The sequence below is a fragment of the Microchirus variegatus genome, assembly GCF_963457635.1.
Source record: "Microchirus variegatus genome assembly, chromosome: 14".
NCBI lineage: Eukaryota > Metazoa > Chordata > Actinopteri > Pleuronectiformes > Soleidae > Microchirus > Microchirus variegatus.
The window spans coordinates 12,589,887-12,606,481 of NC_139815.1; the positions used below are offsets into that span (position 1 = coordinate 12,589,887).

At 41.4% G+C, this 16,595-nt stretch overlaps 1 protein-coding gene across 2 annotated transcripts; it reads right to left on the reverse strand.

Annotated features, from left to right (window-relative positions):
• Positions 1–708: 708 nt before the first annotated feature.
• LOC310936634 (alpha-protein kinase 3-like) lies at positions 709–15,922 on the reverse strand. 2 transcript variants are annotated; one of them, XM_083900725.1, is made up of 15 exons: positions 15,906–15,922; positions 12,422–12,478; positions 12,095–12,292; positions 10,877–10,998; positions 10,406–10,523; positions 8,434–9,961; positions 4,388–6,317; positions 4,089–4,236; positions 3,839–3,966; positions 3,726–3,761; positions 3,361–3,635; positions 2,795–2,883; positions 2,489–2,706; positions 1,779–1,827; positions 709–1,665 (listed from the first exon to the last, which is right to left on the reverse strand). In XM_083900725.1, exons 3-15 carry the CDS (start codon positions 12,220–12,222, stop codon positions 1,356–1,358), a joined length of 5,079 nt encoding a protein of 1,692 aa, XP_083756851.1. In that variant the 5' UTR covers positions 12,223–12,292; positions 12,422–12,478; positions 15,906–15,922; the 3' UTR covers positions 709–1,355. The 2 variants fall into 2 exon arrangements, with proteins under 2 accessions (XP_083756851.1, XP_083756850.1); XM_083900724.1 differs by lacking the exon at positions 15,906–15,922 and having other exon boundaries at positions 12,422–12,489.
• Positions 15,923–16,595: the final 673 nt, after the last annotated feature.

Below are 16,595 nucleotides of genomic sequence, written 5' to 3' on the forward strand. Positions count from 1 at the left end.
CTGTTCACACGTGTGTGTACGTGTGTGTGTGTGTGTGTGTGTGTGTGTGTGTGTGTGTGTGTGTGTGTGTGTGTGTGTGTGTGTGTGTGTGTGTGTGTGTGTGTGTGTGTGTGTGTGTGTGTGTGTGTGTGTGTGTGAGGCCACTGCTTATATAAATGATGACTCACTAATGACTGTGAATCACAAATGATTACGATAATGGAGTCACAGCCTTCCACCCTCCCAAACACAGTGCGAGCAACACTTCTGATTTGTACCCCTGAGTGATAGTGGATTGAACATGTAATAGCACGTTTAATACTGCTGCTAAATCTGATGCACACGTTCATGTGCCCATCGGGGTGACATGTAATATGTTAGGTGACCATTTCTCTTTCATTCCAGGAACATCAAGTCAAATGTATCTTGTCCAATACTTTAGTTCACGACTAAATACACGCAAAAGTAATGTGCTTTCCATCAGCTTCATCTGTAACATTGTTTTTTTAGTGCTGATTATGAAACCTGCAAACAATCATTTCACGTAGAAATTGACATTATAACTAACACTTGTCCCTTTTATAGATGTTTTGGACTTTCCAGTTATATACCATATAGACAAAGTTTAATCAAACTACAAAGTAGATCAGATTTCTGCCTTTGAAAAAATAAAAAATAAAGCTAAAAATAAATACCCAATAATAAATGAAACTACCCAATAAACCAAATGACAGAAAATATGTAAATAACATGAGTCCTGTCAGATAACTGGAGCAATTGATTCTATGGTGATATATTATGACATAAAAAAGCACATACATACTACACAGCCTCTCCAAATGTACAAGGCATATTTATATATTTTATTTTACACCCTGTTGCATTCAAATGTGCGGTTTCTAAAATGCAGTGCATTGTACGATGACATGTAAACATGACAAGTTACAATATAAAAGCTTTGCACCATCAGCCACTGTACAACAGTGTCACATATCGAGTTACGCAAGGACTGTGAAATAACTGGTTGTAAAACGGTAAAAGTCAAAAAATCGAAAGGTTAACATTTGCATAGTGGGCGGCACATAATGCAGCATCAGTGCAGGATAACATAGTAAAAATACATCGACCTCAGACAGGCGTCCACACTCTGTAACAAAAGAGCATGTGGATTTATAGAATACAAAATACTGCTTAACAGCAACAGTCCTAGGATTTGAGCATAAACGCACGACTCAGAGATTCACCACAACATGTGAGAGCATCAGTCCATAATAAGTGTTCACTGCAAGGAATGGTGGCCATTAAAAATGAAATCCCTGGTCTTCATCAGGTGTCTGTTTTCCCACTAGCTCTTCCTGGGCATTTAGATAAACACTCTATGTAATCTTTACAACCTTTGGAGCATCTGCAGCTTTTTCTTTAGTGGGAGTATTTGTACCTTCTTGCTCAGCCTTCCTTGGCAGTCTAGGGCTGCCACCAGCTTTCCGACCCATCTGAGGGGAACCAGCAGCCAACTTACGCTGAAGTAACGGGCTCTTAGAGCCTTTGGGCTTTGTCGGTGTCAGTAAGGAGTCTACGACCTTCAGTGACCTCAGTCCAAGCAGACCACAGAAGTAGTTACACTGGTGCTGCGAGACAAAGCGATCGAAAACCTTGGGATTCCCTTCAACAGGTAGACCTTGATGCCTGCAGTGACACACAACAAAATCACAAAGAGTATAGAGTGGTGTGAACTAGCTGTAAAATGAGGTTTTCACGATAACATTTACAATAACACAACACAATACAAATATACTGACCCGGTGGATTTGACTGAAATCCCAACGTTAGTGATCTTGGTGTCAACACCTGCAAAGTAAAACCATGAAATCAATTCTACAGCAATACATTCATGCATACATGCATCATAAGTTACACGTCATTAGGTCCAACACTGAGGAGAGTTTATTGGAAGAAATGAAATATGCTAACCTCAAATATGTTTGTATAAGAGCATAATCACTTTAAATAGAAAAAAAAAAAGTTTGATTTTGTTGCTTTAGAATAAGCCTTTGATATGTACTTTAAGCAAGGGCCTTGCTTTAAGGAGGGTGCCATGTTTCTACAGCATCCTCCGTTCCAAAGTATCATTGTAATCTTCAAACACACATTTCAGGGTAAAGTTAAGCGTGATATTGCTCTGTGGAATCAGACTACAATCTTAGAAATAAGGGTTCCAAAAGGGTCCTTCTACAAGGGCTTCTACAACCATTAGCTAATGAAAAACCTTTTCCCGAAGAAAGGGTTTTTCAAGGGTTCTTGGTAACACTAATGGTTCCAGTAAGAACCATTTTGATCCAGAGAACCCTTTAAAACCCCTTTCCTGAATAAAAAAAATAATAATAATAATAATTATAAAAGGGTTCCAGGTTCAACCTTTATAAAAAAGGTTCTACCTTGAGCCAAAAAAGGTTCTCCTATGAGAACAAGCCGAAGAACCTACTTAGCACTTTTATTTCTAAGAGTGTACCTTCTAGCCGAGTGAGTAGCAGATTGCCGTTGGTCCACTGAAAGATCCAGTGCTGCAGGGCACAGCATTTCTGCTCCACCACAGAACCAGTCCTCATATCTCTTCTGCCCGTGCGATCCACGTCACAGAATTTTTCATAGACTCCTGTCAGATCGGCCTCCACCGTGGCGTAAGGGACAGGGTTCGCTGGTCGGTACATCAGGTAGACTGGAAGCACCCTGTGTAACAAAGCAGTGATGTGCACGACTTTTATAAAGGCTTTGTGGTCCATATTTAGGATGTTATCTTTAAATTGATTACACTCACTCAAGAGAGGGGCCAAAGTTCTCTATCCCTCTTGCCTCTGCAGTGAAGATTTTACAATATTCTCGAGCCAGGTTCTGAATTTTACACTCCTGTAAGCAGACCATTGGAGAACAGCAAACAGCTTTTTTGTGATTTCTGTTGTGGTTGATGTTATTCTGCCTCTGGTCATTGTGAACAGAAACAATTGCCGCTTTTCCATCACACAGTCCCGGGCAACTACACTCTTAGAAATAAGAGTTCCTAAAGGGTCCTTCTACAAGGGCTGAGGTTCTACCTGGAACCATTTGCTTCTGAAGAAACCCTTTCCTGAAGAAAGGGGTTTTCAAGGGTTTCTGGTAACACTAATGGTTCCAGTAAGAACCATTTTGATCCAGAATAAAGGGTTTTAAAGGGTTCTTGGTGGAACCCTCCAAAAGGGAACCTTTTTATAAAGGTTCCACCTGGAGCCAAAAAGGGTTCTCCTATGAGGACAAGCCGAAGAACCTTATATGGTTCTACTTAGCACTTTTATTTCTAAGAGTGTACAAGAAGTCACAAGTAAATTATAAAATCAAACCTTTCTGTACCTGCTTGATGATGTCCAGGTTCCTCTCTGTCAGGCCGCTTTCTCCTTTGCCTCCATAGGCGATAGGGTTGCGTACTTTAATGATACATGTGTAACCAGACTCAAACACAGGCTCCAGACCGTATATGACTTTTGCTCTCCAGACCTTGCGAGAGCACCCATCGCCAATATGTGACTCCTGCATCATAATGCGACCAAATAGTTTGTTGCCCCACATCCCAGAGTCAGCAACACCCTTGCTGAACAACATGGGCGTCATTTCGATTTCTTCTCCAACTGCAACAACAATAACAGATAAAGATGTTACAAGATGAACACATCAGGCTTAAAAACCAGTGACTAAAACGTGTAAAAACCTTATCTTACCTCCAAGGTCCTCTCGGAGGGACATTCCCGCTAAGACTGAAACGAAAAACACAATGTGATGTGCTACAGCCAAGTAATGCAAAGAAAGACGTTTAAAATAGAGAACTACATACTTTCGGCACTAAGTAGTGTGTCTGTTGAGTCTGTGCCATATTCATTTGTAATGGAGCATCTGTAAACACCAGTGTCTCTGCATGATGCTTGTATGATGGCAAGTTTGACCTGAGTCTCGTCTCCTGCACTGAGAGAGAGAGAGAGAGAGAGAGAACACAATTAATAAACACATATAAACAATAGCATAGCATAACTATTTTCCCCACTCTTACTAAAGTTCATTGATATAATTTTGAGTTCATCACTCACTTTCTTTTCATCTGCACAATCTCGTCTTCGTCTTTGTACCATTTGATTGTAGATTCACTGAGAACATTGAAGAACTGGCACCACAGTTTTAAGTGTCCCGAGGCATCGGCGAAGGTTTCGCCCCTGATCTTACGAATAACTTGAGGAGCTGCAGGCAGAGACACACACGCCTTTTAAGAAACCGTGGCATATTCATTCTGCCAATTAAAATGTCAACACTTATTGCAAATTGTGCTGGGAACCATAGTTTCAAATAGCATTTTAATACTAATTTAATACTGATATATTAGGAGTTTTACCTTTGAACGGGTCATGCTTGAGCTTCTCTGTCTCCTCCGTTGGCAGGTCCTGGATCTTCTCTGTGGACTGCTGGCTTGGAGGTTGAACCTCCACTGTTGTCTTTCTCCTGTTCAGGAGTGGAGAACGCCTTTCCACAGGAGAGGTTCTCTCGCCAGGAGGCTGGAGTAGAGGCGATCGCCGAGACATGCTTGGAGAAGTCGAGGGGGTCACAGGACTTACAGAAAGCCTGTTGCTCTGGCTAGAAACCTCTTTTTTCTGCTCCTGGTTATCAGCAGGTGATGTGACCTCTGTGACCTCTGTGACCTCTGTAGCCTCTGTAGCCTCTGTTGCCTCTGTAGCCTCTGTTGCCTCTGTAGCCTCTGCGGCCTTGGGGACCAGGATTTTGCGGCGGGCACCAGAGGCCAGCTCTTGTGGCGTAGCAGAGGAAATAGGCGAAGCACAGTTTCTTTTTTTTAACAATGGACTCGCCTCAAGTGTTGGGTTGGTTGAGGAGTCATTCCTTGAAAGTTCCTCAACCATAGAGCTGTCTGACGGAAGAAGCTGAGGAGTTTTCTCTGGTGTTTCCAGAGTGGGAGACTTTTGCAAACTTCTAGGAGAAACCGTGTCTTTCATTTCGCAGTGATCGAAAGGTGTTGCAAAATTAATTTCAGTTTTACCATCTCCTTTAATTTCCAGATCAAATTCCATGTCCGTGTCTTTGCCTTGCACAGGTTCATCTTGGGTGTGCTCCACAACAGCTCCTTCTGACTCCTGACCACTGGCCTTCAGAGAATTCCCAGATCCTTGGCTGGTAACTCCAGATGGTTGTGTAGTGCTGTTGGCCAATTTATCCTTACAAGTTGAGGAAATATATGTATTTTTGTCATTTTGACTCTCAGTGAGAGGTTGATCTATCAAAGGAAACAGGTGCGATGCTCCAGTTTTCTGGTTAATATCAACATTATTCTTTTGAAGTCCTGTGGTTTCTTTAACAAGATTCCTTTCTGAAGAATGAACAGACTCCAATGAAGTCTTACTTTGAGTGTGAATTAGTTCTTGATCAGTTAAATTTAGTTGACGATGTACCTCCATCAGTGTTGCCTTTATGTTTGTAGGAGGAGCTTCATCAGTGATGGTCTCAGGTATCGACTTCTTCACTTCAGTCTTTAATCCCTGACGCGTGTCTGCAGCAGTTTGTTCTTGTACAAAGTCACCATGAAATGGTACAGTGGGCACTGAATTATCTAGCGATAGCTCAAGTGCTTTCATTTGTGCTCTCAGAAGTTCAGCTACAGATATGACTTTTGATACAGGTTTTGTAATTTCTTTGAAGTCTATAGTTTGCTCCTGTGTGTTTACATGTTCTGGATTATCTTTTAGATGTGTCATAGCAGTGTCTGATATATTTGACGTCATGTTCTGCAGTTTGGAACAACTTTCTTCAGCCAATTTTGACAATGGCTCGTTCTTCTCTTTACAAGACACTTCCCCATTATCCACTGTATCTCTGGTCTTCTCAACCACATGTAGAGCCGCAGTTTCAACCTCCAACTCAACTACATGATTTGGAGCCACGTTGTCGGCCTTTGTTAATAACTCACCTTCCTTGTTACTCTTAACCTTGTCATCAACCTGCACTCTTGTCCCTTCAACAGCTTTCATAGTTGGATCAACTTGGCTTTGCAGCGTGGGTGGTGAATTGTTACATACAGGGTTGGTCTCACCGCCACCACCAAGATTTTCCATGGGTGACTTCTGTCGGTCTCTAAAAAAGACTCTGCGGCTTTCATGCGATTCCCTCGAATTATCCCGTTTGTCCTGTGTGGTATTGTCAAGAGCAACTTTTCCTGTTTTTTGTAGTGGTGATACATCCACCTTACACTTGTTGAGTGGACTCTTAAGGTTGGCAGGTGCATTGGGCCGTTCCACCTTCGTATGTGCTTGTGTAACCTTGGGACGAAACACAAACAGATGTTTACAAGTTGTAAATACTTAGTCCCTTATCCCTCGCTATGCAACACATGGAAAAGCACATGCAATTTTACAAACAGCAACAGTGTAACCAGCAACAGACAGAGGAAGGAATGGTAAGACATGAGAGGAAAATAAACGTATGAGATCAGAGATACTTAGTAAGGGTTGAAAATGACTTTTCCTAACCCTGCACTCTTAGTAATAAAAGTGCTAAATAGAACCATATTGTTCTTCGACTTGTCCTCATAGGAGAACCCTTTTTGGCTCCAGAACCTTGTAGAATCAGATTCCACCTGGAACCCTTTTGGAGGGTTCCACCAAGAACCCTTTTAAAACCCTTTATTCAGGATGGTCAAATCAAAATGGCCATTAATCAAAATGGTTCTTACTGGAACCATTAGTGTTACCAAGAACCCTTGAAAAAAGTTGTTTTTTCAGAAACAAATGGTTCCAGGTAGAACCTCAGCCCTAGTAGAAGAACACTTTTGGAACCCTTATTTCTAAGGGTTTCTAAGAGTGTGCTCAATTGGTATTGTGGGCCTAAATTCATTTGAAAATTTGGTAACACTTACAGTATATTAGGTGAACACATATTCACCATTAACTAGGTGCTTACTAACATGCACAGAAGTATCATACTAACCCTCTATTAGTCAATATTAAGCACGTATTAACACAGTATTTAGGAAAAATCTTAATTCATGTCATAATAGATGTAGAATAAGGTGTATGAGACACTAATGAGACACACTCAGGGCAAACAGCTGCTTTGTGTAACACATTTTACTACTTTAAATATATCTCTGTTTTGTAATTGACAAATATTAGTATCTTTTACCAATAACCAAATTTAGCCTCCAACTATCTTTTAATTGTGCCTCAAATGGCAACAACATAACTGACTGTTCGAGGTCACTATTTTATATTTGACTCTACCACAGGAAGGAATGCTAATAATTTTAAGAGACACACAAGCTATGCAGTGTTTTATCTCAGGCCTCAGTGTTGTCAGCACTGAGCCATGCAGCTGAGGTCTGGATGACTGCATACGCTCTGTAAGATAAATGTTCACAATTCTATGGTATTCTGATGCTGGTAAATTAGTTCAAGTAAATATTTGCTTTTATTCCACCTTTAGAAGCTCAAAGTCACATTGAGATTTAAATATCTATAATCTAAGAATATTGGGTCTCCATTCTCCACACAACACCATCAATGTCATTTCTAAAGGAATAGTTGGAAATTTTGGGTGAAACTTTCTGGGGAACGCTCCAGAGTCAGATTATGAGGTCTAAATATTTTGAATAATTGCAGATTAAATATACCGCGAGTCAACAGGCAGCAGCCACTTGGTTTAAAATAGCACAAAGGTGGTTACACGTAGTCTGGCTTTATCCAGGAGCAACATATCCTCACTTCAAAAAAGCACATATTGTAAAAAGAGTAATAAAAAGTAAAAAAAAAATATATATCTATATCTATATATACAGTACAGACCAAAAGTTTGGACACACCTTTCCATTTACTTGAATGAAGAAGTGTGTCCAAACTTTTGGTCTGTACTGTATATAGATATAGATATATAATGAATTGCTGCTTAGCTGTATTTCAAATCCATCAACGTGCAGTCATGCAACAATAGTAAAGTGTCTTGGTAAGTTATTAGGCCACTTTGTTCTGCCAGAACAGATTCAGTGCACTTTGGCATTGATGCTTCCAGTTTGTGGAGTATCATTCTCTAAAGATATTAAACCCCGTTAAGTGTTTTGGTGATGATGTCATGTCAGTCCAAAGTCTCAGGGTTGAAATCTAATGACTGCAATTTTCTTATTCATCACCCTGTTCATCAAACCCTGTATAGAGGCCGTATACAGTTTCCTCCACACATTCTTTGGGCTTTCCTTAAATTTATCACCTGTCTGTAGCGTTTTTAACTGTCAGCATGTGCGTCATTTAATTCCCGACACACGGCAGAGAATACTTGCTATATTGCTGTAATTGCTATAAATAGCTCTGTGATGCTTGTGCCGCTCATGAGGCCCGTGTTGGCAGCACAAAACACTGATGAGCTCATGCGAAAGCGCTCACTCACCTCACTGGGCAGAACTGGCTTATTCTCAGACACACTCTTCAGGCAGGGGCTTGTTTCCTTCTTTGACAGCTGATCTCCAGTCTGTTCGCGGGGACACTCAGACGAAGCGGCCCTGCGACCGTACTGTGTGTTCACTGACTTGAAGTCAGTTTTATCTAACGATCCAGCAGTGGAATTATCTGGATTCTCATCGATATCCATGGCTGTAGCATTGTCAGTTTTACTAATGCCCTCCTTTATTTTGCTCAGGCGCGTTGAATCAGCACTCAACCTTAGCTGTGATGAGGCAATGTTCGGGTTATGGTTAGGAAACCTGCTGCGCTTTTCCAAGTTTGCCTCTTTGTCTTTGTGTCCACGCTGATTCACGACTTTTTCAACATGATTGCCTTCGGTTCCTGACACACGGCGATCTTCAGATGTAAGAACAGTAGGAGATGCTGTGACCTGCTCAGTCTGTGGAGCGGCCCTGCGACCGTGCTGTGTGTTCACTGACTTGAGGTCAGTTTTATCGAACGATCCAGCAGTGGAATTATCTGGCCTTTCATCAATATCCATGGCTGTAGCATTGTCAGTTTTACTAATGCCCTCCTTTATTTTGCTCAGGCGCGTTGAATCGACACTCGACCTTAGCTGTGATGAGGCAATGTTCGGGTTAAGGTTAGGAAACCTCCTGCGCTTTTCTAAGTTTGCCTCTTTGTCTTTGTGTCCACGCTCATTCACGACTTTTCCAACGCCTTCAGTTCCTGACACACGCCGATCTTCAGATGTAAGATCAGTAGGAGATGCTGTGAGCTGCTCAGTCTGTGGAGACACAACACTGATTCTTTCACCCTTTAAAAGCCTTCCAACAGGCATTCCTGCAGCATTTCTAGAGCCTGAATCCACAATACGTGATCCAGACCTCTTCTCTACTTTAATTATTTCTTCTACATTCCCTTTAGACTTTATTGAATCTGTGCAGGTTTCATCTTTTGCTCTTCTTACCTCCGATGGCTTCTCCCTCAGTGTATCTGCTTTTGGAAAGTTTGCATTAGAAATTTTAATCTTCTTCTTGACAAAGGGCGTTTTGGGTTGGTGTGAAGTGAAAATCTTCTGGGCAGTGTCGTTTATGTACGTCCCTCCCTTGTTTCCATTTTCATGCACAACTTGTCCATTAGTCACAGGCTTCTCCTCGACCCTCTCCTCAGTGGCCTTCTGCAGCCTGACCTCAGTCTCTACAGCCGCAGCCTGATGACTCTCCTCATGACTCTCATCCTCCATGGAGCTTGGCGTGCTGAGAAAGGCCTCCATTGTGGATCGGCGTTTCCTCTGCGTCCGGTCTGGACTGATGGTTCGTAATGGCTCCAGGTTTTCTTTACCTGTCGTTTCCTTGCGTTGGTGCTCGGCCTTTTGTTTGAGCTTTGCAAAGTAGCGCTGATGGATCTTGAACTCGTTCATTTCACCAACCTCCAGAACCCCAGAGCAGGACACGATGCCTTTAGTGTTGATGGCTGAAGCCTGGTAAATAGCAGCATCCTCCACAGTGCAACTGCAGAAACAAAACCACATCAAATTTTAAATGACCTTCATTTAAAGGTGCATTATGTAATAAATCTAAAGCAACTGGAACAAACTGAACTCACCAACAACAACAGTACAGCCAAAAATATTTGCATTAAAAAATATATTTTGTAGACTGCAAATCATGTTTATATTTTGAAATCATGTTTTGGCATGTGGCGCCACCTACCACCGTCTACCAATCATTGCAGTCACTAGAGTCTCAGCTGCCGAGCAACCACGGGTTGCCAGTTACGTCTGAGCTACAATGGCGGAGAAAACGAAACCTAAAAGACCTCGGTATTTTGAATAGGAGTGTAGTAACCGTTTTTGGCCACATTCTTACATATGGCGCCTTTAAATTTACAGAATAGCATGTTGTTGATTTTGGTTAAGAGCAGAACAGTTTATAAATGTTTTGAAACATACATACTTGTAAATGTGCAGGGAATGGTTTGGCCCATTGCGGAATATTTCATATTTAGGAAGTCCACAGTATCTGTCCAACTGCATATCATCCTTATACCAAGTAAGTTGAGGGACAGGGTGTCCTGAAATAAAAAAAAAGAAGATCAACAGGAAAAATGTTTCAGGATATCAGGACTTGGATGATTAATTAATTAATGATAAAACTATTTCTTTTAATTAATGTAATTAAATAAAGCAGTTCAGTTTAGTTAGATACATTTCAAGGAGCGTGTCCGAGCTTTGCTATAGTCATATGCAGATGCTCATTAAGTGTGTGAAATGATGTGTATTTTCAGTGTATTTTTGGAGATTAAACGTTATTTGTGAATTCATTTATAAGTTGTTACCTTCTTTAAACATGTATATAACTGTGTACCATTTCATTATGTTGCACAAATGTGGAGTCGTGCTAGCAGATGCTTGAAGGCGTGTTTACCTGTGACCATGCATGAGAATTTGACGTTGCAATTCTCCGACACAGCTTTCGACTTGAGGGTTGTTTCAAAGGACGGCTGAGTTTCCTCAGTTAACAGAGCCATCACGCTGCAGAAAGTGCTCCTGTGCAGGGAAAGGGAGAGATGATCCACTCGGTAAATGAGTGAAATTTTGATCTTGTGTGTGTGAGAAGACCCTGCACGGAGATGGTTAGTTATGACTGAGAATGCTGGAAAAAAATACCCATGAACTAAACTAAAAGTCAAATGTGGGGGGAACAGCATGTGCCTTACATGTATATATTTATCATCTACGCATCATTTCTGTATATAGATCAACATCATTGGTTCAGAACAGATTATCACTTCATTCGAGAGGTCTCAAATGGAATTAATCACTGACATTAAAAGCACAGCTTTAAATAGAATGGTCTACAATATTGAACAATTAAAGCATAAGGAAGTGCAGAAGCAGAAGAAGTCCACACATGCACTTCATGACGTATCACAATGAACAGATGAAGGCTTGCATGCATGTACGACAACAGCAGCGCTGCCGTGCTTATATTACAGTACGTGTGGTTGATCCGTGTCTGGTGTCGACGTCCACGTCAGTGTTGGGTCACTGCACAGTTTAACGATACGCTACACTTCACTGCATGTTCCTCACGATTAAGCAAAGAGAATAAGACACTAATGCTAAAGACAGTCACACTTGGAATTAAGCGCGAGGTTAAGTTCAAGCACTTCCTGCTGCTGCTTGTGTTGATGGAATTCAAAGCTGACTTGCAGCATAAACAACAAAAACACCATCAATAATCAGCTTAACTAGATCTCTGAAAGAAAGTTTTTTTTTGGGGGGGGGGGGATGTGTATGATGATTTTTGTTGTTATTTGAAAAGATTGTGCAGTGGAATTTTTAGAATATAGAGCAAAAATGCTAACTAATCGGGAATATTCAGCTAGTTTCCCGGCACCGTTGCCTCAAAAATACTTTTGAAGTCAAAGAATCCTTCCATTCCTTTTGATTTGCGTGTTGTGAAAGAGGAAGCCCCTTTGTTTCCATGCAGAAGCTGTTGCCAGTGTATCACTTGATTTAAACTGGGCACCATGATGCGTAACAGAGAAGCTGTTCTTAATCAGCAGTTCATCTCAACTCTGGGGACCATGGCGACAAACAGAGTAATAACAGGCCACATGCTTTCATCCCGAATCAGTACCTGTTTTCTGGCCTCAAGTTAGAGATGTAGCTGCAGCCGCTCGGCCGGCTAATCCCACTGCTATTGTCCCCATTGCTGGACCTTCCGTTCAAAGACGTGGAGCGTGTTGTCGTCCTTCGTGAACCCATTTTCCGTCCAATCAAGGGATGCCAAAAGGAACAAAATAAAAGTTTGGGTTGTCACCTTTTGGGGAGGTTCCTGGGAAAATAACAAGTTTAAAAAGAACAAAGTGAAAATAATATAAACACATGTAGAAAAAGATGATATATTACATTTAAGATACAGAGAACAGAAGATATATGCTGCTCTTGTGTGAAGTTAACTCACCGGTCGCAAGGTCCTTTCCCTCCTTTGACAGATACCCCACTGCACTGAGCGAAGGCACTGCAATTTCCAATCAAACATGAGCATGCATACGCTGCCGCACTATTTATAGTTGGCCTGCAAATAGGCACAAGAGCACATCATACTTTCCAAAACGTTTACTTTGGAAACTTTGGACGTTTTTTGGACTATTATTATTATTATCGTACATATTATCATATTCATACCCATGCATTTTATATATAAATCGTGTTTTTAAAAAGTCTGTGGAGAAACAAAACAATCCTGTTGAAGAGAAAATTTCCACATTTCTCTAATGTCAAATACAAGGTCATTCCAGATTTGGGGCTTCCCTTAAAATAGGTGGAGAAAATAAAAACTTTTTATAAAAAAAACTTTTTATAAAAACGTAAATGTTTTCCTCTTCTGGTAATAATGAGTGACATAAACCCAGAGAAAATGACAGGAGACACTTGTGATCCGATGATAGCTTCTCACGCTGTCAAAATCAGTACATAGACAATAATAAAGGATCGTGTGATTGTGGCAGTGAGGGGAATCATTTTAATATATGACCTAACTCAAGTTTTTATTTACTTTTAGGGTTTATGTACTCATATCTGACATAATCCTAATATTAATAACCAAATTACAAACAAAAAAAAGGAAAGGTAAAGTGCAGTGTTTATAATAAACATAAGATAGTGAGGCCTAACAGAGGCTCTCCGACATGCATTGTCCTGAATGACAATTGCAGTTGATCCCCAGAGGCAAAGCAATAGGAATAGAACAGCCTTATATAGGCAGATCCCACTGAATGCCAAATAGCTATGGGCTCTTATCTCTCTGCAGGCATGCAGGCATGTGTACACACACACACACATACACACATCAATGATCAGCTGCTTTTCTTTGTAATATACAGGTGTTGTTATAAGGCAGGGGAAAAAAACATGATTCGCATCATCTTGTCTTTGTGGCAGGTGAGAGGAAACCGACTAGTTAAAGTAATTGCACCAACAAGGGCTCACATTAGGTGTCATCCGGATGGTTATGGTAATCACCGTGGTGTACATTAGGACCCCCCTCCCTTCTCTTCTCAGATTTTCCCCAGGCGCTTTAGGCCCCCAGCCCTAGCCCGTTGCGTTTGTGGGCGTGTAGAGTAGGTGTTGAGTGTGCTGGTACAGTAACACACAATGTAATGTTTTCATTATATTTTTAGTCATTATGTGTGAATAAATTATTTGTTTAATTGTGGAATCACGTCTCATCCCTAGTGCTTTTTGAATGTGTCCTTAGTTAGTCTGAGGTGAGCCCTAACGTGGGCAGAATTTGCCACATCTTGTTCGATACTCACCGAAAACCTGCAGCGTGAATGACAGACATGTGACTGAATCACAGCCTCGTGACTGAATCACAGCCTCACTAAAAGGCCGAGTACTCGTTAAACCTAGTTCAAATATATCAATTGGTATTATATCTCACAAGTGTATGTTACCACATACACTTGTCATATTTCAGATGCCTGTGTGGCCTCTGTTCAGCTATTTTAATTTCTCGGTTGCATCCCTTCATCATCGGCGTCTGTAACCCCCACACTTTCCACCTTTCCAGTCAGGGAGGCGAGCCACTGACTGGACATGACTTTAAAAATTTTTAACTTAAAAAAATGTGACCTTTCACATTAGATTCCACGAGCGATTCCTTAAACAAACACATGTACAGCGCACACTCTCGTGACAGACATGCATGAGTCGGAGCGGTGTACGTGTGATTGGCTGCCTGCTCCATGTGAGGCGGCTGGAAAACACAGTTGCCTCACTGTGGTGTGGATATTCTGGACGGGGGGGGGGGTGCGCAGAGAGAGATCAAAGCTCAGAGTGTGGAAACACCAGAGACAGACAGACAGACAGACATACATACATACAGACAGGGTATTGGTGAATCCCCCCTCATATGAATAAACTCCTTGTGGTTGGAGAGCAATGACCATGTTAGCTGAACCATATGTATGAAAGCACAGGAGGAACAAAAGGTGAACATTTCCACTTGTTTTTTATCAACTTTTCCTGTCAGCCACATCATATCATTATTATCATTATCCCTTTGCCACTGCCAGATTCGTAACAGTCTCTCTCCAAACCTGCATTAGGATGGAGTTCCTGTGGGGGGGGGGCATGATTTTGCCATTGCATGCTCGTTGCCTCATGCTTTGCTAAGTATAGCCCTTGTAAAATCCCTTTTGTGGCTTAGTCACAGAGCGACAGTTACAGATACACTTAATGCTCACTGAGATACATTTGTCTTTTGCATGTTTAATTGTTGCAGTAAGTGTGGACAGTTTTCACAGAACTGCGTTGTTCAGGCGTGTGTGTACTTTAGGACTAAGATTTGAATTCAGATTGGGTTAAGGTTAAGGAATTAATGTTCCAAGTTCCTAAGAATAGCTGTGCAAATATATGTGCTTGTTTTTGTCAACGATTTGTTTTCATTAGAGCATTTATTTGCCCGCTCCATGGAAATCCAGTTAATAGTGTTCTTCTAGTGTGTGGTTGAGAAACCTCTCCTTAACCCTTTCTCTTGTGCGTCAACACATTTCCTGTCATCGTGTCATTAGTACATCTAAAAGCCAATATTGTATAGTTTTTGCAGTGGTCTACTTTCTATTTGACAACTGACACTTTAGTTTGAGGTTTTTGTGCAATTAAACAGGCACAGGTGTTGTCTGTCTGTCTCTACGCTCATAAAAAGCAGCCAGACAGCTCGTAACTTCATGTCAAACGACAGCTCTATTTTGTCTCTATTTTTTCGGTCAACAACCGAGCGCATAATTCGAGTGGTTAAGTGGACGTGTTCACAGATGTTGTGGTAATCTTCAGTCAATGGTGATGAAAACTTGAACTGACCTACTTTAAGCCAAGAGAGTCAGCTCTCTCCCCCTTTATACCAGTGAGCACCGGCCTGTAATGCAACGTCATGAAAAACAGTTTCTTTCTTGAAAAGACGCAGAAAGAATCAGTTTTTCCAATTCTTCAAACCGGCAAACTAGCAATGAATAAAATGAACCGTTTGACGTCGCTGCACGGGAGGCACACACGCTTAGTATAAATCACTACTATTTAAGCTGCATGAAACACCAGCTGCACAGGAACACACTGTTCTAATCCAACTATGACAGCACCCAGATCTAAGATGGTGTGAGTGGTGAGGTGCTGACAAAACCCACAGGGAGGGGAGCAGTGGACAAACAGAGGTCAAGGCAGTTACGGTTGTGATCATGAAACATTCTGGGGCTCGTAGCATTTTATAGGTCTGGAATTGCTGAATTCAAAGCGGCATGTCAGCTTTTTAGATCCCTCACTGCATGCGAGGAAAAATAAACAGCAAACAAAGCTGTACTCAGTAACATGATTTCTGTGTACAAAAAGTTGTGCCAAGTGTCATCCCCCACCACCACCACCCCCACCCCCACCCCAAAGAAACTCACCCATACATATGCACAGTTGGACGGCAGATTGTTTTGATGTTTGACAGGTCTATGTGGAAACTGAGCCTGGCTTTGTACGGCCGATGCTGAGGCTGTGACATCATCTTCTGTATATTCATACTAGTGTCAGCTCCAAGGAAGCAGAAACAGGAGAAGACTCGATTTCAGAGGACAGCTGTGCGCTCCCCCCCGCACACACACACACACACACCTCGCCTTCAGGAAAGCACTGCACAGCTAACACTGCCTCATAGACACGTGTACATGTGGATGGCTGGAGCAGTGTTGGCTGTGCAGTGCTCTGTTTGAAAGTAGCATGCTGTATATTCTTCTATCTGGACTGATAAGCATTAAGTTATATAGGAGGGAGGGGCATAATGTTAAAATATTACATATATATTGTGTTTTTTTTTAGCTGTACTGATGTATGGAATCATATTTGGCGTGTTCTTCTTCCACATTATTAATGGCACTTGCCGATCATGGACTGATTGTTAACTTCTATGTAGAATGCACTGTATAAATAAACAGCTCCTCATGTAGGAAGAGTTACAGTGAACTCTAGTGGCAACAATGAGATTTCTGTATTAACATAAAAAAACAACTTTAATTGAATTAACATACCATGGGCATTGCCAATTTAGCTTTGAATTAAAAGATCATCTCACATTATCACTTTAACAATTTAAT

Coding starts and splice junctions, on each gene's coding strand:
- LOC310936634 (XM_083900725.1), bottom strand. CDS start 12,222: ATGGGTTCACGAAGGACGACAACACGCTCCACGTCTTTGAACGGAAGG. Junction 6,318..8,433: donor AGCCAGTTCTGCCCAGTGAG/GTGAGTGAGCGC, acceptor TTTCGTCCCAAG/GTTACACAAGCACATACGAA. Junction 1,666..1,778: donor ATTTCAGTCAAATCCACCGG/GTCAGTATATTT, acceptor GTGTCACTGCAG/GCATCAAGGTCTACCTGTTG.